The 26,198-nt window shown below is 51.5% G+C and overlaps 1 protein-coding gene across 1 annotated transcript; it reads right to left on the bottom strand.

Moving 5' to 3' along the window:
- Positions 1–6,013: 6,013 nt before the first annotated feature.
- Positions 6,014–25,131, bottom strand: LOC133339373 (interferon alpha-inducible protein 27-like protein 1). The gene is made up of 4 exons (XM_061547515.1): positions 25,010–25,131; positions 15,202–15,252; positions 10,970–11,131; positions 6,014–7,057 (listed from the first exon to the last, which is right to left on the bottom strand). Exons 1-4 carry the CDS (start codon positions 25,083–25,085, stop codon positions 6,906–6,908), a joined length of 441 nt encoding a protein of 146 aa, XP_061403499.1. The 5' UTR covers positions 25,086–25,131; the 3' UTR covers positions 6,014–6,905.
- Between the last annotated feature and the right edge of the window lie 1,067 nt (positions 25,132–26,198).

The raw sequence follows: 26,198 nt of genomic DNA, 5'->3' as shown, positions 1-26,198 counted from the left end.
CTCCAACAACAATGGAGGGCGGAGGAGCAATGCTCATAACAATGAGCAAAGCGCCGGGCGGCTAAAACGCAGAAATTTGCCTCCATAGGGGGTACAGGTGGTGCATCGGTCACTCATCTCAGTCAGTTGACCCGTGGCACCTGGGTCTGCCCCGTGACCTCCTGCCAGCGGGCGTTCGACACTTCACGTGGCCTCAAGGTGCACGTAGCCAGGCACAAGCACCGTGGTGACGTCACCGCCACTTAGTGGCGAATGGTGGTTGTTGTTGTCTGGATAGTGTGTATCGGTGTGTATCGGTGTGTGTGTGTGTGTGTGTCAGTGCGTGTCAGTGTGTGTGTCCGGGCCGGATGGTGGTGGGAGTCAGGCTTTATATATGAATCCGTGTGGGTGGCTTTCCTGTAATCAGTGTCCCAACGAGCCATCAGGTTTCTTCTCGATAAAAACATCCAGGAATGGTAGCTTGCCATCATTTTCCACTTCAATGGTGAATTTGATAGATGGGTGTATGGAATTGATGTGGTTGAAAAACGGGTTCAGTGCTCGCTGTCCATGTGGCCAGATGATGGAAGTGTCATCCACAGGGAAGGACGTAGGGTGGATGTCAGGATGGCATCTGTTTCCAATTTATCCATGAAAACATTCGGTACCACTGGTGATAAGGTTAGAACCCATAGGGGAACCTTAATCTTGTTTGTAGAATTTACCATTCCAGATGAGGTAAGTGTTTGCAAGGCAGTGCCTCACCAAAGTTGGTACATCAGGATTCAGTCGCTGTTGGACCAAGTCTTCAATGATTGCTATAGTGTCAGGTACAGGTACCTTGGTAAACAGAGATACTACATCGAAACTGACAAGCAAATCATCTGGAGACAGTGAAATGTCCTGGATTAGAGAAACCAAGTGAGCTGTATTACGTACTGCTGAGGTGGTCTTGCCTGTGAATGGAAGCAGGGTCTCAGACAGAAATCGGGCCAGTTGTAGGTAGGTGAGTTGATGGTAGAAACGATAGGACGGAGTGGAGTACCTTCTTTTAGATTTATGGAAGACCGTAAAATCTGGGTTGTCTAGCAGCCGGAGGGTTTAGAGAGAGCTGCTTGGTTGGTTCGATTAGAGAAGTCGAATTAGTGATGATATTGTTGGTTATTGTAGCCAGGCGGTTGGTAGGATCTTTGTTGATTTTAGTATAACTGGCATCATTAATAAGGTAGTTGTTTGTTGTTTCCTCCATGATGACCGTGGCATTGCTCTTGTTCATACTCTTAATTTCATTTTTTACCTACGTGACTTTACCGAAAGAACTAAGAGTACGAATCCTTGCAGTCACGAAAGCTTCAAATCTAGAATTGCTCTTGTTGGCTGAAAGGTTGACAATGCCTTTTTTTCAATTGAGCAAGTTCAGAGCGCTCATCCCTGCTGATGTTACTAATGGGTTTCTTAGCATTTTGAGGATGGCGGCGATTTCAGATCTTGCTACGTCTGCTGGGATGTGACCTAAACCTTTGAGGGCTACGTCAACCTGGGCAATGATATCATCCACTGGGATGTGTTTAGGGGTGACTGTAAAGTTCAGCCCTCTAGCTAGAACCGATTTTAGGCTATCGAAAATTGGGCTGTTACTCTGATTGATGACAATCTTGTTAACATTAAACTTTTTCACGTGTGGATCTGGCTTCTTTTTGACAGGATGTTGAATTTAGCAATCAGGTTTATTTTACATTTGGATGACATTAACCAAGCAAATTCGTAATTTGCTGTGGTGCTGCCATTCTCCCCTGCCGTTTGGCTGTTATCTCCGACTCTCTGAGTTTCATTGCCCTGTTAGGTGCCTCTGCATTAACGGGCTGGGGTCTCACTAACATGGCCACCTTTGCTCCCTTAGCCTCGATGTATCGATGGTTCTGGCTGTGTGATGGGCTGTGTCTCACTGGCGCGACCACAGTTGCGGTGGTTCTCTTGCGTAGAAGCGCTTGCCTCACAGCGCAGTTGGCAGCGCCGCATCTTGTGTTACACATAGACATGACATCAACTTGCTAATCCCCATTATCTCCCCGAATCTCCCTGCCTAATCTAATATGTGGGGGCGATACTCTTATGCGGCGACGGAAGCTTATTTCATGCTAATATTTCTCCCTAATCTCTCTTCCTAATCGTCCCCATTAACACAACTGACGTGCTTGCGTCCGGGGATGAAATTCCTTTCCAGCTCAGAACCCGCTTGCTTGCCCATCACCACGTAAATAACCTCTTGTTGATGTAACAGCTCTTTCGCTGGTTCAGCAGTTCCACTGCTGGATTATTTTTTCCGCCTGAGGACGGACTGCTTGTGTTGCGATCGAAATATCGTGATTTATTATTTTTTGTTTAATTATATTTTTCTACCTACGTGACTTTATCGAAAGAACCAAAGAGTATGGATTCCTGCAGTCACGAAAGCTTCAAATCAAGAATGAAACCCCTACCTCCTCGTTGGTGTCAGATGCTAACGCTGTGGTAGCTGTGAGCTCCACCCTTCATGGCGCCTGTAGCCACCACAGCGGCCAAAAGGGAGCTCTGGACGGGTGCGAGGGGGCTGGTAACCCCCTTCCACCTTTGATTCAACCGTCACTGAACCACGTGCGAAAAATATTAAGGGCCCCCAGGGAAACAAACGTCCATGACGTCTCCTGGCCAAACCAAATTTGAACCGAGAGTCCCGAATAAACGGAAGTCGAAATCGCAATTAATCTTTTTTTGCGACTCCGTCCCACCACGCACATAAACGCCGCGACGCCACCTGGCGTGGATCATTCTGTTGTCATGTCGTCCAAACGCCGAAGAAACAAAACTTTGAAACATTGGTTAGCGCATCGTATAGAGTGCGTCGAGAGGAATAAATTGCCATATCGCTTGCCTTCAACAGACATTAAATTACTTCGCAACATAGTTCATGTGAGAGACGGGGGCTCATGGGTTCAATTGGTAGAGACAGGAGAATGAATTCTTACCCCCCTAGAAAGGAGCCACTGCCACGCGGAATGTTGGAATGCTCGCTGCGGAGGTGAGACACAGGTTATATGCACACAGACACACACACAGGTACAAACAAAGACCAAGATCCTCGCATATAGCCTTAACAGACTCTAGGGGCAGGTGCAGTAAGTGAGCACCTATGAAGGCCAGAACGGCACACGAGGGGGTGGATGGCCTGCATCACGCCCAGCCGCCTTTGTCTCCACAGTGGCGATATTTTCACGCACCGGACCAGGTACTAATTTGAGGCTGAGTCGACCAAGGGGAGGCTCAAGACTTGTTACGGTAATCGTCACTGGTGTCGGCCGTGAGCGGGAATCGAACCCAGGTCGCCATTTTCGAAGCAGAGCGTGCTAACCGCTACACTACCACTCCTAAAACACACAGACACAACAACAACAACCGCCATTCGCCACTAAGTGGCGGTGACGTCACCACGACGCTTGTGCCAGGCCATGTGCACCTTGAGGCATCGTGAAGTTTCGAACGCCCGCTGGCAGGAGGTCACGGCGCAGACCTAGGTGCCACGGGTCGACTGACTGAGATGGCCGAGATGACTGGCTGATGCACCACAGGTGCCCCAAACTGTGCCCACTTGCTGCGCTTTATCTGCCCGGCATTCCGCTCATTGTTGTGAGCGTAGCTTTTTAGATCTCCGTTGTTACTAGAGGGCGATTTCCTACAAATGCCCAATAGCATCCATCATTAGCCTCCTCCAGAGGCCGATCTTGACACCGCTAATACCAGTCATTGGCAAGTCCACTCAGCTGTACGTCCTCTTGTACCACATCACTCCATCTCTTATCTAGCCAGTGCCGTGGCTAGATATGCGGGCTACATGACCCAGACAACGAAAGGACTTTGTCCAGGTCTTTCAAGGATGGGTGAGCTCCTCACACAATCCAGCCTGGTTAAACCTAGCATGGATCATAGCAGACTAGCCTAAACCTTTCTCCCAGCAAATATTTTCGATTAGGGGGTCCATGTTTCGCAAGCGTAGACAAAGGGAGGGCATAACCGGAGCCAAAAAGACCTGAAGCTTCATGTTGGAGCGACAGACCAGGTAGCTTCAATACAATGTTATGCAACCGATGAAAAGATATTGCCGCTCATTTGATTCGGAGTGCAACCTCTGCTGTCAAACCAGAGCCAGTCAGGAGCAAACTCCTCAGGTATGAGAAACTCTCCACTATCTCCACAACTGCCCCATCTCTAATTGGGAGTTTTCGGGGTGGAGTGGCTGGTAGTGCAAAATACCCAGTGGGGCTGATGGCAAGGTTCCACGTCTTTGTGGCACGCTCCAGGTTCAGCAGCAGCACCTCCAGCTCCTCCTCTGAGTAAGCTGCAATCACCAGATTACACTGGTCAAAAAAAAAAAATTCTGACCTGGACTTTTGCAGCTGTTTTAGAATAATTTCAGGGTGCTGATTCCAAATCTGATCTCAGATTTGCTCTATCACATCATTTTTATGCTATCGGCATACCCCATTTTCATTGATTTTAGCCGAAATAAACTCTGTCACCTATGATTGCAAGTTGTTGCGAGTCAGCGACTGCTTTAGTGTTAAAATATGGTGCTGTATTTTTAGGATAGTGTGTTTATAATATCATTTTATGTAGATATCCACATTTATTTAATATTTTTCTTCTTCAGTTTTTATTGAAAATGCAATACAGTGATCCCTCGTTTATCGCGAAGTAGGATTGGCCCCCCTAGGAATTTCCGTATATGTGTGTGTGGGTACCAGAATGTTTAAAATATGTATATTTATGCTTGATATATATATTTTACTTAAGTCTATTTAATTATAAAACCTTAATATTATACATTCACTCTCTCTCTCTCATACGATACGTATTATGGTGTTCTACACTCACCAGTTAATTTCGAACACAACACTAAGATACGCGAGACACAGTTGACAGCGTGAACGAGAGTGGCGAGATACAACACGGGAAGGCGCTTAGAGAAGATGCGATGATGCGCAGCCAATCAGCTCACGGGATACTGTACATCCACTCGTGCTCTCATTCGTCGATCTCGCGCCGGGAACCAATCACGTGCCTTGTCTGAGTGCCCGTGGGTACAGTATGTACAAAGCCGTTTCTCTCGTGCATCACGATGAAACAACGCTGCTTTCCGCAATACGGCTGCCGATATGGCGGTATTTTTGAATTTTTATTTTTCGATTCATATTTTTGAAAAATCCGCGATGCACTGAGGCCGCGAAACTTGAACCGCGAATAATCGAGGGATTACTGTATTTGATATCTCAAAAACCTGATGTGATAGACAAAAACTGATGCCAGATTTTGAATCAGCACCCCAAAATTACCTTAAAACCGTTGGCATACCTTATGCCAGAAAAAGTGTGTTGACCAGTGTTATCGGCATACATAACATGGTTGAGCGATAGAGAGCCATCCCTCAACCACACTCACCCACTCAAACACACATACAGGTACACACACAGCTAGATACAAGTTCACACACACTCACACTCATATTTACTCACACACACAGGCGTCGTCTTTGTGAATACATTTTATTGAGAGAGTAACTGAGTCAAGTGAACACAGCCCCAAAGGCCACGATGATGAAGAACCAAACTCCCACACTACAGTGCAGCACTCAGCACTAACACCATCTAGACCACCTAGACAATCTTCACCAACTAATACCCTCTTCACTGACGAGACCATCTACACCGTCTAGACCAGGGGTCGGCAACCAAAATAACAAGAAGAGCCATTTCTTTCCAATTCGGTACAAAATTCAGTATTTCAAGAGCCGCAATGCATCTGAGTACATACTGTACTCATGTACATATCGTCAAGAAGCAGCCTGTAAAGAGCCGCATGCGGCTCCGGAGCCGTAGGTTGCCGACCCCTGGTCTAGACCAACGAGACCGTCTAGACCATCGACACTGTCTAAACCATCTAGACCGTCTACACCAACTAAACAGTTTAGACCATCTAGACCAACTACACCATCTACACCATCTAGACCAGGGGTCGGCAACCTACGGCTCCGGAGCCGCATGCGGCTCTTTACGGGCTGCTTCTTGACGATATGTACGTATGTACATAGATGCATTGCGGCTCTTGAAATACAGAATTTTGTACCGAATTGGAAAGAAATGGCTTTTCTTGTTATTTTGGTTGCCGACCCCTGATCTAGACCATCTAGAACATCTCGACTCTCTAGACCATCTATACTGTGTTAGACTATCTACATTGTCTAGACCATCTATACCATCTACACCATCTAGAACATCTTGAACATTTCGACTCTCGAGACCAACTAGACTCTCTCGACCGTCTACACTAACTAGACCGTCTAGACCATCTAGACCATCTAGACCATCTATACTGACTAGATCATCTGCACCGTCGAGACCAACCAGACGGTCTACACCATCTAGACTGTCTTCACCGTCTTAGACCGACTAGACCGTCTCGACCAAGTAGACCGTCTAGACCAGGGGTCGGCAACCTACGGCTCCGGAGCCGCCTTGCGGCTCTTTACGGGCTGCTTCTTGATGATATGTACGTATGTACAGTATGTACTCAGATGCATTGCGGCTCTTGAAATACTGAATTTTGTACCGAATTGGAAAAAAATGGCTCTTCTTGTTATTTTGGTTGCCGACCCCTGGTCTAGACCAACTAGACGGTCGAGACCATCTAGACTGACCAAATCGGGGAGAGGCAGGAGAGGAATGAGAGGCAGGAGAGGATGAGAGGCAGGAGAAGGCAGAGCAGCTGCTGCCGCACCGTAGCCGACCGTGCCAATGAGAGGTTTGTGAATCCTCGCACTTTTTAGCCAGCCACACTGCACGCACACTGCCCTCTCAGCGCTGCCCTCTCACCGCTGCCCTTTCAGCGCTGCCCTTTCACCGCTGCCCTTTCAGCGCTGCCCTCTCAACACTCACCTCCCCCCCCCCCGCCCTCTTGCTGCCCTCCTCCTCCTTCTTTCTACACAGGTTCGAGACGTCCGCCATGACCTTGGCTATGGCTGCCCTGGCAGGACCCAGCCCAGCCGCTCCTACAGGGGCCAGGGAGAGGGGAGGGGCAGGGGGAGAGAGATAGGGGGGGGGGGGAAGGGTGGAGGTTGGAGGGGGAGGATGAGGGGAGGAAGGGAGAAGAGAGGAGTGGGGAGAGGTGAGAGAAGGAGGGAAGGGGTGGTTAACATCTCGCCACTGCAGCAATCCAGAGGCTACCTGGGAGATCTTTGCCTCTGTGTCTACTCTAGTCGCGGCTACTGACAGCCCTTGCCCCCTTACAGCCCTGCTAGAGGCTACCTGGGGGTACCTTTGTCTCTGTGTCTATTTGCTACTGCTAAAAGCACTTCCCCCTATTGCCCTACTAGGGGCTACCTGGGGGACCTTTGTATGCGTCTCTGAGTTTGTGTGTAGTCCGGCAAGACAACCCCGTAAATCCTTGGTGGTGCCGGACGGAAACGCTGTGGTGAGCAACACCATTGGGGAACGGATAATTATATATTTGGCTCTACCCCCTTATGGTGATTGTAGCCATCACAGCAGCCAATGGGAACTCTGGACGGGTGCGAGGGGCTGGTAACACATCCACCTTCAATTAAAGCACCAGGCTTGTGTCAGAGGGGATTCATTTTCTCGGCTCTTTCGGTAAAGTCACGTAGAAGGGAAGTAATAAAATAATAAAAATAAAACATAATAAAATAATTCTCACGACGTTTCAGCCACAACGCAAGCAGCCGTTCTTGACAACGCAAGCAGCCATCCTCAGGTGAAGAACAGGTGAAGAACAGGTCTGTCGGAAAGACAGCGTCATTCAGTCATTCAGACGCTGTCTTTCCGACAGACCTGTTCTTCACCTGAGGACGGCTGCTTGCGTTGTGGCCGAAACGTCGTGAGAATAATTTTATAATGTTTTATTTTATTATTTTATTATTTCCATTCTACATGACTTTACCGAAAGAACCAAGAAGATGAATCCCTGCAGTCACGAAAGCTTTAAATCAGAGGGGATTGTTGTCTATGACGTCTCGTGGCCAAACCCCATTTGGTGGAGCCAGGAGACTGATCCCGGCACCCTCAGGGTTCCTCAAGAAACGATAAAAACAGCCACTGCGGGTGACCACGTGAAATGTTTGAACGCTCACTCCGAAGGAGAGGCTACTCCTCTGTCAGGAGCTGGACAGGCACTGCCTGGATCTGTACGGCATTCAGGAAGTCAAATGTACTGGCTCTGGCTCCAGTCACCTTGAGGGGTGGCAGTCTTCTACTCAAGACAGGAGACTGCCAAACAGTTTGAAGGGGGTGTGGGAGCATGGCAGTGAGGTGTGGGAAGCTGTAATCCCCAGGCTACTGTGGGCTCGCCTTCCCAACAAGAAGAGGTGAGGAATGGTGGTGGTGGTTGCTTATACCCCCACCGAAGATGAACATCAGGGAGGGATGCAGGCATGGCTGATGATTCAGATGCCTTCTATGCCGTCCTGTTACAGGTGCTATTTAAAGTGGCCACTCAGTGACTTTAATGCCCGAGTGGAATCTAGGCTGGAGTGATTGAAAGCATGGGCCAGATCAGCTCATTAACAACGGTTGGAGGCTGCAAGACTTGAGTACAGTCCATGGGCTTGTAATTACCAACACGCTCCTCTGGCATCGGCGCATCCACATAACATCATGGATGCATGCCGGGTCCAATCAAAAACATCTACTGGACTACGTAGTGACGGAACAATGGATGCGGGCCTAGATCCTTGACTCCAGGACCTATCGTGGAGCTGATCTCCCCACTAACCTTCGGGTTGTCATCTATAAGATGCGCCTGCCATTCTTCCACTCCGGTGGTGGGTGTACATCTAGGACCCCATTCAACCTACAGTGACCTGGTCTCAGCTAGCTGATGAAAGTTAGAAGCGATAACTTCATCATCGCACGCAGCGGGGTTTGCATTGTCCCCCCCCCTCCTGCTGATGCCGAGGGAAAACGGGTGAGGGTGAGGACTGTGGTTCATGCAGCTGCAATGGCTGCTTAGGGTACACGGACCAGACCTCCCTGGAGACACTGGCTGATAGAGGAGGTGTTCTGTCTGGTTGAGAAAAAGCAAAAAGGCCCACGCCCACCATCTGCAGCATCCCACATCGGAGAATGAGGAGGCTTGCCGCAGCCTTCGCTCAGAGGTTTGCTCAGCCGTGTGATGCTGCAAGGATGAGTGGTGATCGTGGGTTGCTGAGGAGATGAATTCTGCCTCAGTAGCCTATGATCATAAAATACTCTTTAACTCCATCAAAAAGTAACTTGTGGTACCACACCTATCACTATCCTTAAGGAAATGAACTGTGATCCGATCTCTGACTACCAGGAACAGGTTGGCAGGTTTGCTGAACATTTATGTTAGCTCCTGTGTGAGGAGAAATAGCTCAGTCCAAAAACATCATGGGGCAAAATGGGGATGAACCTGCTGAGCCTGCTGTGCCTCAAATATTGGAAAAGCAGTCACCCCTGTGAGTGGCTACCTGAGGTGCCATGTTTTTGAGGAAGTACAGAAGGCGATCCAGAGTCTAAAACCAGAAAAAGTGCTGGGAAGAGATGATCTCCCAAGCAAAATTGTGAAGAAATGTGGCGTTTCTCTGCAGACCACCCTACTTGAAATCACTGGATGGCTTCTACAGGATTGGAAGGATGCCCTGGTGGTCCCCCTCATTAAGAAGAGGAACCGCACAGACTGTAACAACTACAGGGGCATCTCCTTCCTCAGTATACCAAAAAAGTCCTGGCAAGGATTATTCAATATCGTCTTGCCAGGCACGCTGAGAGGCTTGCAGAGCTCCAATGTGGTTTTGGGTAAGGGTGGTCCTGTACAGATTCCATATTTTCTATCCGTTTTCTACAGCAGAGGTTTAGGGAATTTCAACAGGACCTAGATCTCTGCTTTATTGATCTGTCCAAGGCCTATGATACCATCAATAGGCCTGGGCTCTTGGTTGTTCTTCATGCTTTTGCGGTCCCTAACTTTCTGCTCAAAATCATTAAGGACCTTCATGATGGTGGGCAGGCCCGGGTAAAGCTGGGAGTCAGAGCCATTTCTTTTTCACCTTAGGGTGCACATTATTTAACATCGTTTTGACCACGTAGTTCGAGAAGCCTTCCATGGCTGTACTGGAGGATCTCCATCTGGTACAAGGGTACGGTCGAGGGATGGGTCCCAATTGGGCAACCATGTTATGTATGCCGATAATCTGGTGATTGCAGTTCACTCAAAGGAAGAGATTGAGGTGCTGCTGCTAGATCTGGAGCGTGCCACTATTAGGTGGAGCCTTACCCTCAGCCCCACCAAAACTAAGCACCTGCCTGGGTATTTTGTACCATCAAAAATTCCACCCCCACACCTCCCAATTTGTAATTGGGCAGTTATGGAGAGAGTGGAGAGGCCCCATACCTGGGCGGTGTGCTCATGACCGGCTCCGGTGTGACAGCAGAGGTCTCACTCCGAATCAGTCGAGAGGCATATTTTCATTGGCTACGTAATGTTACGTGGAAGCTACCTGGTCTGCAGCTCCACACGAAGCTTCGGGTCTTCTCGGCCACATTCGTGCCCTCCGTTCCCTTCACTTGCAAAACGTGCACCACCCCTAGTGGAACATCTTCGCCAGTTAGAAACATTCACACTGGCCTGCCTATGATCCATTCTGGGTTTAACCAGGCTGGATTGTGTGAGGAGCTCCAACACCTTGAAATATCTGGACAAAGTTCAATCGGTGAGCTCTTACGGCAGGCAAGGCTACGTCCTGCTATAGGCTAACTGGGAGTACTCGCTACTACAACAGCACTTTCCGCTACAGCCCTGCTTGAGGCTAATCAAGAGTGTCTTTGTCTCTGCGTCTCCTCGACTCACTACTAAATCACAGCCCTTGTCACCATAACAACAGCCCTGGCCAGATGCCCTCCGAGCCGAGGCCCTGCCTCCGTACCGATGGCCTGCAGCCCGGCCACGATCCCTCTGGCCGCCACCCCACCTCCGTTGGCGGCCGCAGCCCAGGACATGGGCTTGGCGGCCAGGGTACTGGCGACGATCCCTCCAGCGTCGAAGCCCGCGGCTCCTATTTCCACTGGGGTAGGAGCAATTGCGAACACTGGCTCACAACAACAACAAGCATGGCAACAACAACAATAACAACAGTGAGGAGGGAGGAGGCGAGCCCACAACAACAACGATGGTAACAACACCGTCACACAAACGATCACGTGGATGCATGGCGTCGCAGCAGCGTCACCATCACACAGCCTCACACACAGGATCATACAGCATCACACACAGCATCATACAGCATCACACCCATGCTCACACAGCATCACACAACAACACACACAGCATCACACAGCATCACACAACATAACACACAGCATCATACAGCATCACAGACAGCCTCACACAGCATCACACCCAGGCTCAAACAGCATCACACAGCATCACACACAGCCTCACACACAGCAATACACACAGCATCATACAAAGCATCACACAGCATCACACAGCATTACACACAGCCGAACACAGCATCAACAACAACAACAACAACGACTGCCATTCGCCACGAAGTGGCGGTGATGACATCACGACGCTTGTGCAAGGCTGTGTGCACTTTGAGGCCACGTGAAGTGTCGAACGCCCGCTGGCAGGAGGTTACGGGGCAGACCTAGGTGCCACGGGTCGACTGACTGAGACGACTGGCTGATGTGCCCCCTACTGTGCCAACTTGCTATGCTTTAGCCACCAGGCGCTCCGCTCGTTGTTGTGAGCATCGCTCCTCCGCCCTCCATTGTTGTTTGAGGGCGACTGCCTCCAACTGCCCAGTAGCCTCCTTCACGAGCCTCCAGTTATCGGCAAGTCAACTCAGCTCCACATCCTCCTGTACCACATCACTCCATCTCTTCCCTCGTCCATACCGCGCCCATTTAGCCCCCTCGATCCAACAGAACAAAAGCTGTTTTGGCATGTGGTGGCTGGGCATGCGGGCTACATGGCCCAGCCAACGCAGTCTTGCCTGCCGTAGGAGCTCACCGATGGGACTTTGTCCAGATCTTTCAAGGATTTGTGAGCTCCTCACACAATCTAGCCTGGTTAAACGCAGGATGGATCGTAGGCAGACCAGCATAAATGTTTCTAACCAGCGAAGATGTTCCATTATGGGGGTCCACGTTTCGCACGCGGAGAGAAGGGAAGGAATGACCATGGCCGAGAAGACCTGGAGCTTCGTGCGGAGTGAGAGACCAGGTAGCATCCACACAGTGTTACGCAACCGATGAAAAGAGACCTCTGCTGTTAAACCGCAGCAGGTCATGAGCACGCTGCCCAGGTATGGAAAACTCTCCACTCTCGCCACAACTGCCCCATCATCAATTGGGAGTTGTGGGGGTGGATTGTCCGATGGTACAAAATGCCCAGGCAGGTGCTTAGTTTTGGTGGGGCTGATGATTAGTGGCAAGCTCCAGGTTCAGCAGCAGTGCCCCCAACTCCTCCTCTGAGTCAGCAGCAATCACCAGATCATCAGCATACATAACATGGTGGAGCAATAGGAAGCCATCCCTTGACCGCACCCGGGCATCGATCAGCCTCCCATTGTATCTGCACCAGATGGAAATTCCTCCAGTACAGCCATTGAAGGCTTCACAAACTACGTGGTCAAAATAGATGTTAAATAATGTGGGAGCCAGAGGACATCCCTGTCGCACCCAAGGTGTACAGGGAATGGCTCTGACTCCGGGCCACGTAGTTTTACCCGGGCCCGCTCACCATCACATAGGTCCTTAATGATTGTGAGCAAAGGGTCAGGGACTCCGAAAGCACAAAGAACAACCCAGAGCCCAAGCCTACTGATGGTATCATAGGCCTTGACCAGGTCAAAAAAGCAGAGATGTAGGTCTTGTTGGAATTCCCTACACCTCTGCTGTTGCAGATGGACAGAATATATGGCATTTGTGCAGGACCGCCCATTCCTGATACCGCATTGGGGCTCCGCAAGCCTCTCCTCAGTGTGCCTAGCAAGGCGATGTTGAATAATCCTTGCCAGGACCTTTCTCGGCACACTGAGGAGTGCGATGCCCCTGTAGGTGTTACAGTCTGTGCGGTCCCCCTTCTTAAAGAGGGGGACCACCAGGGCATTGTTCCAATAATGCAGAACCCGTCAAGTGGTCCAGACTATTGTTATCATGTCATGTCATGTAGGGCAGTATGTGCACATATGCCACCGTCCCTCAGCATTTCGCTTGGGAGATCATCCCTGCCCGGTGCCTTTCCTGGTCTCAGACTCTGGATCGCCTCCAGTACTTCCTCAACAGATGGCACGTCAGCCAGCCACTCACAGGGGATGACTTCTTCCTCCAATATTTGAGACACCGCTGCCTCGGCAGGGTCATCCCTACTTTGTCCCATGTTGTTTTCCTGGGTGAGGGATTTCCCCTTCCCCAGGACCTCACAGAAATGCTCAACAAATCTGCAAACCTGTTCCTGGGGGTCGGATATTGGATCACAGTTCTTTCCCCTAATGATGGTAAAAGGTGTGGTGCTGCAGGTTGATGGAATTAAAGAGCGATTTGTGATCGCCGGCCACTAAGGCAGATTCCATCTCCTCAGCAACCCGCGACCACTACCCATCCCTGCAGCACCTCACGGCTCTCCGAACCTCTGAGCGAAGGCTGCGGTAAGCCTCCTCATTCTCTGATGTGGGATGCTGGAGCCGATGAGAGTGGGCCTGTCGCTTTTTCTCAGCCATCTTGAACACCTCCTCTGTCAGGCAGGGTCTCTGGGGAGGTCTGGACCATGGACCTAAAGCAGCTATTGCAGCTGCATGAGCCACAATCCTAAACCTTGCCCATTTCCCCTCGACATCAGGAGGAGTGGGGGACGATGGCAACCCCAGCTGCAAGCGATGATTAAATTCTCGCTTGCAACTTTCATCCGCTAGCTGAGACCAGGCCATCTTAGGTTTGAATGGGGTCCTGGGTTTACACCCACTAACGGAGTGGAGGAATGGCAGGCGCATCTTACATATGACAAGTTGATGGTCAGTTTGCAGATCAGCTCCACGGTAGGTCCTGGTGTCAAGGACATGGGCCCGCATCTGCTGTTCCATCACTATGTAGTCCAGCAGATGTTCTTGCTTCGACCCGGCATGCATCCATGATGTAGTGTGGATGTGCCTATGCCGGAACAGCGTGTTGGTAATTACAAGCCCATGGGCTGCACAAAAATCTAGCAGCCTCCTACCGTTGGTATTGAGCTGATCCGGCCCATACCTTCCAATAACTCCAGACCAGGTGCCAGCATCATGACCAACTCGGGCATTGAAGTCACCCAAAAAGATAACTATCCCGAGGGGCTACTTTAGCGAGCACCTGTGACAGGAGGTCATAGAAGGCATCTGACTCATCGGTGGGGGCATAAGTAACCACTACCACCACTCCTCGCCTCTGGTTGATTGGAAGGCGAGCCCAGAGGAGCCTGGGGCTTACAGCTTCCCACTCATCACGCCACATTCCAACACCCCCTTCATTCTTTTATTCAGAAGAAGAGCCACACCCTGTTGCTTGGCAGTCTCCTTCCCCGAGTAGAGAACTGTCCACCCCTCATGGTGGCAGGAGCCACAGCCGGTCCATCGGACCTCCTGAATACCACAGAGATCCAGGCAGTACCAGTCCAGCTCCCGACAGAGGAGTGGCAGCCTCTCCTCTGCAGTGAGCTTTCGAACATTCTACGTGGCCACACGTAGTGGTTTTTTGTTGTTTCTGGAGGAACCCCGAGGGTAAGGATTCAGTCTCATGGGGTCATAGACGCCTGTCCCCCCGAGACCTCTAGCACAAGCTTATTAATTTGAGATTTAAACGTAGTTTAGTAGTAATTAATTGAAGGTGGAGGGGTCACCAGCCCCTCGCACCCTTCCAGAGCGCCCATTTAGCCGCTGTGATGGTTGCAAACGCCATGCGACAAAAAGCCAAACAGAATTCGCCCTCCCCCTACGGCACTGCCCACGACAGCGTTGCCCGTCTGGCACCACGAGGAGGTAAGGGGTTGTTTTGCTGTGTGTGATGCTGTGTGATGCTGTGTTAGGTTGTGTGTAATGTTGTGTATGTTGCTGTGTGTGATGCACACAGCAGGACCACAACACCAGCGATCACGTGGAGGCATGGCGATGTTATTGCTTACTTCCTCCGGCTGCCATGGCGCGAATCTTACACCAGTCGATCCACTCATCCTCTGTGTGGGGGTTACACAGTGCGATTAGTTCCACGTCCTCACATGTACACACTGCACTTTACACTACTATATACTACACTATACACTACTATATACTACTACACTATACACTACTATATACTACTACACATTACTACACTATACACTACTATTTACTACTACACACTAATACACTGTACACTTTTTTCTTCTTGGTTCTTTTGGTAAAGTCACGTAGAAAGAATTTAATAAAATAATAAAAATAAAACATAAAAAAATAATTCTCACGACGTTTCGGCCGCAACGCAAGTAGCCGTCTTCAGGTGAAGAACAGGTCTGTCAAGGAGACAGAATCTGAATGGAACGCCCCAGGATTGAAGCGACTATTTATGTTGGGATGGAGGGGCGAAGAGCGTCTTGACAAAATAATTTGCATATCAAGAGGAATTTAACATATTTATGGAAAATGCAGAAATGCGATTAATCCATTCTCTCATGGTCGCCGGATGGATTGCAGAGAACCTCTGTCTTGGAGAAGCCATCCGGCTACCATGAGAGATTCGTCCATGAGGCGATCCACATATACAAACACAGAGACAATTTCAACCGAGAAGATGAATTCTGGCTCAGCAATCATTGGAAGGCCTTAATAAACCATTTCGGATCTTAACTGATTGTGTTCACGTTTATGGTGACTTTCAGACCGCAGTCCACTCACTGACAGTGACTATATATCTTGTATTCTCTGCAAGGAAAGGATTCCAAACGTGTTGTACGGCGTGTACAGTAAACACGGGGAATGGCTTCAAGAGTTGTATAATCTCCTGCAGATGTAGATGCCACTGTATCTTCAAGTTCTGCAGATGTAGATGCCACTGGTTCTTCAAATTCTGCAGATGTAGATGCCACTGGTTCTTTAGGTTCTGCACATGTAGATGCCACTGTATCTTCAGGTTCTGCAGATGTAGATGCCACTGGTCTTCAGGTTCTGCAGATGTAGATGCCACTGCGTCTTCATGTTCTGCAGACCACTGGTTCTTCATGTTCTGCAGATGTAGATGCCACTGGTCTTCATGTTCTGCAGATGTAGATGCCACTGGTTCTTCACGTTCTGCAGACCACTGGTTCTTCATGTTCTGCAGATGTAGATGCCACTGGTCTTCATGTTCTGCAGATGTAGATGCCACTGGTTCTTCCGGTTCTGCAGATGTAGATGCCACTGGTCTTCATGTTCTGCAGAAGTAGATGCCACTGGGTTTTCATGTTCTGCAGATGTAGATGCCACTGGTTATTCAAATTCTGCAGATGTAGATGCCACTGATTCTTCAGGTTCTGCAGATGTAGATGCCACGGATTCTTCACGTTCTGCAGATTTAGATGCCACGAGTTCTTCGGGTTCTGTATATGAAGATGCCACTGGTTTTTCACGTTCTTCAGATGTACGATTCTCGTTAAAAAAGGCAGATGGACATAGTGACAGGTTTGTACGTATCTCTGAATGTTCGTAAGTAGAGCAGTCCTTATACTACTGTAGAGGTGTAATTGCGCATGTCTACGAATGTTGAGGTGTGATTATGCATGGCCACGGATGGCCAACAAACACAAGGGGCGGGGTTACGGCCGTACACAAGGGTGGCGCTCGCACCGACGTCCGCATGTGTATCCCCCACGGGCCCCCCCCTTGGGGGCAAGTCCTATAAAAGGTGATGAGCCGAAAGGCTCGGGAGTCGGGACTCAGCTATAACCAGAGAAGACGGAAGACCAGCTAGTGTAGGCCCCAGAGCTCCCCTGGCTCGCTGTCCTTATAAGGGCCGACCAGGGCAAGCCGGTGGCGTGGCCCCGAGAGCCCAGACGAAGCTGGTCTGGTGACTCAGGGAGCCGGGATCCCAGCTTAACCAAGCTGGGACAGATAGCCTCCCCTAGTCCCGTAGTGGAGGAATTGGTATAGGTTAGAGGGGTTAGCTGTCGAGAAATCCCTGTAGCCCAGTGACCTGTAAATAACTGTGTTGGTGTAATAAATAAGTGTGCCTCCGATCCTGTCGTCAAGCCTCCATATACTTACTACATCTGGTGTCAGAAGTAAAACGTCCAAACGATGGACACACGAGGGACGACACGTACCAAGGAGTCGGAGATGGAAGACGCCGCGGCCGATTCAACACCAGAGATGGCCGGGGTCGGATCGGAGCAGCCGGGGCCAAGTACGCCCGTGCCGCTACGACAAGAGGGGGGGGATGCGTCGGCTGAAGGACTCCGGCTGGCCCACTCCCGCCTGGCGGAACTGCTCTACGCCGCCGCCGCTGCGTTGGAGGAGATCACGCGGCTGGGGGCTGGAGGGGCAGCGCGGGTCGACGACAGCAGCCGGCGCGCGGCAACGTTTCCCGCCACCCCGACGCGGCTGGCGGTTAAATTTCCCGCCATCTCTACAGTGCGAGCGGACGGCGGGGCCGGCCCGCGTCACGTGACTGCTGAGCGCCAAGCACAAGCCGTGACATCATCAACACCGGCCGGCGCGTCAACATCGGAGCGACCGGCGATGCCATGTGCACAGCCCGCCCACACTGTATCATCGGCGGGGAGCGACGGAGAGCGATCTACAGCCACGGACGTCGCCTTGCAGCAGCGTCTGCCACCTCTGAAAGAATTCGTAGGCGCAGACGGAGACTGGGGCGGCTTCAAGAGACGGTTCATCGCTCATCAGGAGATGGCGAACTGGACGGACGCCGAGGCTCTACGCGCGCTGCCAGCGATGCTGGACAACGACGCCCTGGCTACCCTCACCTCGGCGCCGAGGGAAAAGCGCGCCACCCTACACCTGGCGTTGCAGCTGCTGTCAGCCGTCTATGGGCCGCCTTCGGACTGCAGGCAGCTTTTCCACGATCGGCGTCGGGGCACCAACGAATCACCTCTGGCCTTCCGGACTGCTCTCCTGGCTCTAGCGAAGGCTGCTTTCCCAAGGATGGACGAGGAAGGAGTGGATGCCATGGTGGCTGAGAAGCTGCTGCTACTCGCTGATGAGCTGGACGTCAACGTCCTGGCTCAAGACGACTCAGAGATGTCGTCCCTGCTGGTCGCGCGCCACATCCACGGGGGCTTGCGGTCCCTTCGTCGAAAGGCGGCAAAGGGGGCGGCCAGCCATGCCATGGCGGCTACCGCCCTCCCATCGGAGGAGGTCTGCGGGGTGGAGCGGCGAGGGGAATGGAGAGCGGCAGTACCACAGGCTCGGAATGGACCGAGCCGCCAGGAGCAGCCCAGGACATCGGGGGCGCTCACACGCTGCTACAACTGTGGCCTGCAAGGCCACGTTGCGTCAGGATGCCGGGCTCCCCGTCAGCGCGGGGCGACACCTCGCCAGGACGCCACGCCGTCTCCTCCCAAGCTCCAGCAGAGAAATACGGCGAGTCGCGGCACCTCACACGTTTGGCCCACGCACACATCCGACACACACTCACGCGCCCAACTAAACAAGGCTCCAAATTCCCCATCCGTCGCGCGCGATCGTTCGGTAATGCGGCGGGCGCTCCAACCGGGTCAGTGGTCGGAGCTCGCCCATCGTGTCGTTGCTGCGTCGGCGGGATCTTCGGTCGTGGTCGGTCACATTGATGGGGTAGAGGTGCGGATTTTAATTGACACAGGGGCATCGGCGACCATTATATCTGATTTAATTTATAACATCCTTCCCGTTCAAAGTCGTCCCTTGCTCCCTGTTGACGTGCCGTGCTATGCCGCTAACGGGGGCTCTCTGGGCATTATTGGCCAAATCCGCGCCACTATCTGCATTGGGGACATTAAATTATCCGGGCCTGTTTTGGTTTCCTCCTCACTCGCGGTTCCGTGCCTGTTGGGGACGGATTTTCTGGCCAAAATGCCCATCCGCATCCTTATTGACCAAGGGTGCATTGAGCTCCCATCGGGCCGACGCGTTACATTTCTGTCTTCCCCCACCACGGAGCGTCGGGCGTTTGCCACCGTGCAGGCGCTCGTCACAAAAACTGTGCGCGTGCCTCCGGGGGCTCAGATGCTCGTCCCTCTTAGATTGCGTCGGCCGTTTAATGAAGGGGTTGCGGATCGGGGGGTCTTGTTGGGACCATCTCGGGCCGGGGTAAATGGACCAGATTTGCTCGCGGCTCAGACCATGGTGAGGGGGGATGGGGACCCCTTCATTGCAGTCCTTAATGTGGGATCGCGAACGGCCGTGGTTCCTCAAGGGACCGTGCTTGCACACGCAACGCCGGTACCCTATGAGGAACCACTCGTGGGTCAGGTATCCACCGATCCTCCGTCGCGACCGCATTCGGACTGTGATGACGGTTGGCTGGATGCGCTTTGCGCGGGTTCAGTGGACCTGTCCGACTCGCAGCGCGCGCAGCTGCGAGTTCTTCTGAGCGAATTTGCTGACGTTTTTAGTCAACACAAATTTGATATTGGTTGTACTAAATTGCTGCGACACCATATTGACACGGGTGACAGCGCGCCAATCCGCCAAAATCCCTTTCGGTTGAGTCCCGCCGAAAAGGATCATGTCAAATCGGCTGTTGATGACATGCTAGCCGCCGATATCATTTCCCCTTCCAATAGCCCGTGGGGCGCGCCGATCGTTTTGGTGAAAAAACACGACGGATCACTGCGGTTTTGTGTCGACTTTCGGCGTCTGAACAAAATCTCTGTGGCAGATGCGTACCCGCTTCCTCGAATGGATGAGTCGCTCGATGCCTTGGCGGGGGCGCGATTCTTTTCCACCCTCGATTTGCTATCTGGATTCTGGCAGCTTCCTCTGGATGACGAATCAAAACCTAAGACTGCTTTTCGGACACCGCAGGGTCTCTTCCAATTTAACCGCTTGCCGATGGGTTTACATTCTGCGCCGGCAACTTTTCAGCGGTTAATGGAATTGGTCTTGGCAGGGTTGCAATGGGATTCGTGTTTGATTTACTTAGACGATGTCATCGTCTTTAGCAAATCCTTCGAGGAACACCTCCAGAGGTTGCGTGCTGTTTTTCTCAAAATGCGGGCTGCCAATTTGAAATTTAAACCACAGAAGTGCCATTTACTCCGCGAATCGGTGCGATATTTGGGTCACATTGTTGGGCGCTCGGGGATATCCACTGATCCCGCCAAAACGGAATGCGTCAGCTCCTGGCCGACTCCCACCTCTGTGGGAGAGGTCAGGAGTTTCATTGGGTTCGCGTCGTATTATCGGCGATTTGTGGCTGACTTCGCTACGATTGCGAAACCTTTGCATGCCTTGACGTCCAAGGGAGTCAGGTTTCATTGGGGGCCGGAGGAGGAGGCTTCTTTTCGCGCCCTCCGGAATGCTTTGGTGGGGGCGCCGCCGTTGAATTACCCGGATTTTTCACAACCCTTCTTGCTCGATACAGATGCAAGTAACACGGGCATCGGGGGCGTGCTGTCCCAGCTCATTGGGGGCGTAGAGCATGTGGTGGCTTACGGTAGTCGGGTACTGTCTCCAGCCGAACAGCGGTACTGCGTTACCCGTCGGGAATTATTGGCGATTGTTTATTTCATTCAGCAGTACCGCCCGTATCTGTACGGTCGGCGGTTCACCGTCCGTACAGATCATGCGGCCCTACAATACGCCCTGCGGGTTCAACAACCATCGGGCCAGTTGTCTCGATGGTTGGAGATTCTCCAAGACTATGACTTTGTCACCACATATCGTAAGGGTCTCCGCCACACGAACGCTGACGCCCTGTCGCGATTGCCACCCACTTCGGAGTGCGCGTGCCTCTTGGGTTCGGGGCGTTGTAGGTCTCCGAACGTCACCACCGATTCGGTCCTCGTGGCCGCTGCCGATGCACCTTCGGTTTCGGGTCCTATCGAGCAAGAAGGGAGGGATTCGTTGCTGGGGTTGTCAGTCGCGGAATGGGGTCGCCTCCAAATGGAGGACACCTCCCTCCTCGCTCTGCGCCGTCGCGCCGGGGGGATTGGCCAGGGGGTGGAAAACGTTGACTCGTGGGGGTTGTTCCAGGGACTTTTGATGCACTGGAATGGTAAAACCCGGCGCCAGCGGCTCGTGGTGCCTGCTGCTTTAAGGGGTAAGGTGGTATGGGCTGTTCATGAGCGGCTTCTGCACTTGGGGGTTCATAAGACCTTTGCCACGCTCCAGCTAGATTTCTTCTGGCCGGGCATGGAAAAGGACGTGGGGGACCTCTTGGGGTCGTGCACGCAATGCGCGCAGAGGAAGCCACCTGCTAGGGGATCCAACCCTCCGCTGCAGTCCATAAAAGTTTCCAGGGTTAACGAGCTCGTCGCTCTGGACATACTTGGCCCATTTCCCGCTACACCCAGGGGCAATAGGTATTTACTAACGGGGGTTGAATACTTCACGAGATGGCCTATGGCCTGGCCCCTGGCGAACCAATCGGCAGCAGCCATCGCGGAGGCCTTTGTCCAGGGCTATGTCCTCGACAAGGGTGCTCCGGAACGGCTGCTTACTGACCAGGGTAGGAATTTTTCTGGTAAACTCCTACGTGAGGTGTGCGACCTCTTGGGTACGGAGAAGGTTCGGACCTCTCCGTATCACCCACAAACTGACGGGATGGTGGAACGGCTGCATCGGACCATCACGTCCATGCTGTCCCAGCAGGTGTCGGTATCCCAGACGGATTGGGACCTCCGCATAGCCGGTGTGTTGCAGGCCTACAGAATGGCTCCCCATGCGGCCACCGGATTTTCCCCTTTCTTTTTAATGTATGGGCGCGAAGTTAACCCTCCTGTGGCGACCCAGCTGAAGCTCTCGGCGCTCCAGGCGAAGTCTAAGTTGTCCGAACACGTTAAATTTAACATCGCTCAATTGTCTGAGGCGCGGGAAGCGGCCGTGCAAAATTCTGAACTCCGCCAGAAGGCGAACGAGAGGCTTCGGTTGGGGCGGGTGCAGGTGGTCAAATGGGTACCAGGGGACAGGGCGTGGTTGCACTGTCCTCAGGTGCCGCTGGCAACCTCGTCGAAATTGGTACGGCCGTGGCGGGGGCCAGTGGAGGTCGTGCAGGTTTTGCGGCCGCAATGTGTTCGCGTCAAATGGGGGAGGCGCCGGTGGTATGTGCACCCCTCAAGGTTAAAACCATTCGTCACGCCGCCCCGGGGTTCACACACACACACGCATGGCCAAACGTGTGAGGGTGTCGCCGACTCCCCGTCGTCGCTGCACTCGCCTAACCTGACGCCAACTGTTCCGCCCCCAGGTGAAACAGGAGTGACGGGCCCACGCCCACCAACCCCTCCCGGAGGGGTCGGGGGTCACTCGGCAGCGGAGCCTGACCCTCTTGCACCCGGACCGTCAACGACCGTCACTGAGCGTGCCGGGACGGACCCTTGTGACGGACCCGCCGCGAGAACGCGCGCCAAAACGCGCAGACTTTTGTGAGGTCGGCCGTTGGGGGGCCTTGCGGACAAAAGGGGAGGGGTGTTGTGAGGTCGGCCGTTGGGGGGCCTTGCGGACGATGGGAAAGGTGACGCCCGGAGTGTATATATATGTTGGTTTTGGGGTGTTATCCGGGGGGGGTGCGTCGGGTTATTTTTTTTTCTCTCTCTCTCTCTTCCTCTCGTTGTTCTTGTTCTTGTTAAAAATTACGCGAGGCACACACGGGGTTTTTGTGAGGGATGCACCTTTATTCTGATTTTTTTTTGCAGCCGGGGACGGCTGCGAGCTGTACAGGGGGGGGTGATGTAGAGGTGTAATTGCGCATGTCTACGAATGTTGAGGTGTGATTATGCATGGCCACGGATGGCCAACAAACACAAGGGGCGGGGTTACGGCCGTACACAAGGGTGGCGCTCGCACCGACGTCCGCATGTGTATCCCCCACGGGCCCCCCCCTTGGGGGCAAGTCCTATAAAAGGTGATGAGCCGAAAGGCTCGGGAGTCGGGACTCAGCTATAACCAGAGAAGACGGAAGACCAGCTAGTGTAGGCCCCAGAGCTCCCCTGGCTCGCTGTCCTTATAAGGGCCGACCAGGGCAAGCCGGTGGCGTGGCCCCGAGAGCCCAGACGAAGCTGGTCTGGTGACTCAGGGAGCCGGGATCCCAGCTTAACCAAGCTGGGACAGATAGCCTCCCCTAGTCCCGTAGTGGAGGAATTGGTATAGGTTAGAGGGGTTAGTTGTCGAGAAATCCCTGTAGCCCAGTGACCTGTAAATAACTGTGTTGGTGTAATAAATAAGTGTGCCTCCGATCCTGTCGTCAAGCCTCCATATACTTACTACACTACTATACACTACTACACACCATAAATACCATACAATATACTACACTACTATACACTACAGGTGAAGGTCTTTCCGACAGACCTGTTCTTCACCTGAGGACAGCTGCTTGCTTTGTGGCCGAAACGTCGTGAGAATTATTTTATTATGTTTTATTTTTATTATTTTATTATTTCCCTTCTACGTGACTTTACCGAAAGAACCAGGAAGAACTATACACTACTACACACTACTATACCATACCATATACTACACTACTATACACTACACTACTATTTACTCTTATATACTATACTACTGTATTTGAAGATGCCAGTGATTTTTCATGTTCTGCAGATGTACGACTCTCGTTAAAAAAAGGCAGATGGACATAGTGACAGATTTGTACGTATCTGTTTGTGCTCGTAAGTAGAGTACTTATACTACTACACACTACTATACCATACACTATATTACACTACTATACACTACACTACTATACAGTACACTACTATACACAACGCTATACGCTATACGTGACACTATACAATGCACTACTATATACTATTACACTGCACTTTTATATCCACGACACTTTATACTACACTACTATACACTACTACACACTACACTGCTACACACTACACTACTATACACTACGACACACTACACTACTATACACTGCTACACACTACACTACTATACACTACTACACACTACACTACTATACACGACACTATACACTATACGAGACACTATGCAATGCACTACTATATACATTATATACTAGACTACTTTAAACTATTACACTGCACTTTTATATACACGACACTTTATACTACACTACTATACACTACACTACTATACACTACACTACTATACACGACACTATACACTACGCGAATATACACTACATTACTGTATACGACACGATACACTGCACTACTATACACAGTGCTATACGCTACAATACAGCATTAAACAAAACATAGCTGCACTCACACACGTGTACACACACACGTTCACACACACATGTGTAATAATCCTTTTGAGACGGCTTCGGAATCGGTCCTCTTTATTTTCACTTCCACAATACACTTTACTCACACACTCTCCGTTGCTGGCAGACAACAGAGAGCGGGCAGACTTCACACCAAGTCCCCACCGCGCACGTGGCACCCAGAGCCCCCGTACACGCGTGGCTCTCCCTCTGTTCGTTCCCCAGTCTGCTCACGATCGTTCTCTCTCACTCTCTCTTAATCCCTTCGTCACGTGGTCCCCCCAGCCAATCCTCCATGGACAGCCTTGACCATTCTCGATGGTTCCCTGTCAATCCCGGGACCACGCCTCTCATCCGGATCCCCATTAGCTGGGGCCCCGAATGGCTAGGCCAATCACTCCTGATGACATGCCGTGATCACGCCGGGGCCATGCTTCCTATCTCAACCCTTATTGGCTACAAAGTAGGACCGGCAAGCCAATCCCCACGTGAACCCTCTATGGCTGTTATTACACATGTACACACATACACGTGTAAACACGCGCACACACCTGAACACGCACGCGTGCTGTACTCACCTTTAGCTATTGCGGGCGTGAGCGAGACGCTCAAGATGGCGGCGATGAAGAGGACGGCTATCCTTTGTGACGTCATAGCTGACTCGGTGCTGGTGGGGAACCAATGAGATCGACGGCAGCTGCAACCTGCACGGCACCACACAAGGAAAAAGATTCCCCCTTGCAGCCTCTTAACAGACTGGAGGGGCGAGTGCTCACTGACTCATTCACAAATAACAATACCCGCCATTCGCCACTAAGTGACACACACAAACTCACCACACACAGACAAAGACACTCACCGCCCACCAGCATTCACCACTCACCAATACCAATTTTCGCCATTCGCCACTAAGTGACTTTGATGTCACCACGGCGCCTGTGCCAGGCCAGGCGCATTTTTAAGCCACGTAAAGTGTCAAAGTCTCACTGACAGGATGTCTCGGGACAGACCCAGGTGCCATGAGTTGGCTAGGATGATGAGTAGACGCACCAGCTGTACCCCTACTGTGCCAACTTCCTCCATTTTAGCTACCTGGCACTCCGCTCATTGTTGTGAGCGTTGCTCCTCTTCGCTCAGTTGTTGGTGGAGGGCGGGCGACTGCCTCCAACTGCCCAGTAGCGTCATTCACAAACCTCCTCCACAAATATTGACTTAAAGCTTTCGTGACTGCAGGAATTCATATTTTTTGGGTCATTCGGTAAAGTCACGTAGATAGATTCAAACAAAATAACAAAAAACAACAAACCAAAAACTACGACGTTTCGATCGCAACACAAGCGTCCATCATCAGGAAGAGAGAATTAGCTTCTTAAGGTAAACTGTTAATAAAGGTTTGAAATGGGCAGAGCCCAAATGTCAACCAGTCATAGCTTGCTGTGATGTTCCCATCCTACCACCTTCCGATGATAGTTGTAATTTTCGGCTCTCTGATTTTACATTAAACACGATACATTTCTCACCCTAACACAGCTGCCGAGCTCACCGAGCTCGAGGTTTTTGCCTTGCGATCTTCCATTAACAAGCTAATCTCTCACATTAACATAGCCACCTCAAGGCACTGCCGTTGAGACCTCTCAGCCATCTTACATTATCATGCTAATTTTTACTGGGCAGCCCTTTAATTGGTGGGAAATCCTACCAGCGTCGCGGTCGCTGCCCACCACTGACATTTCCATTGGCTGCTGACATTTGGGCTACGCCCATTTC

This window comes from Lethenteron reissneri, unplaced genomic scaffold, assembly GCF_015708825.2.
Source record: "Lethenteron reissneri isolate LAM-NWPU_2019-01 unplaced genomic scaffold, ASM1570882v1 scaffold_1848, whole genome shotgun sequence".
NCBI lineage: Eukaryota > Metazoa > Chordata > Hyperoartia > Petromyzontiformes > Petromyzontidae > Lethenteron > Lethenteron reissneri.
This window is presented reverse-complemented; position numbering and strand designations above follow the sequence as displayed.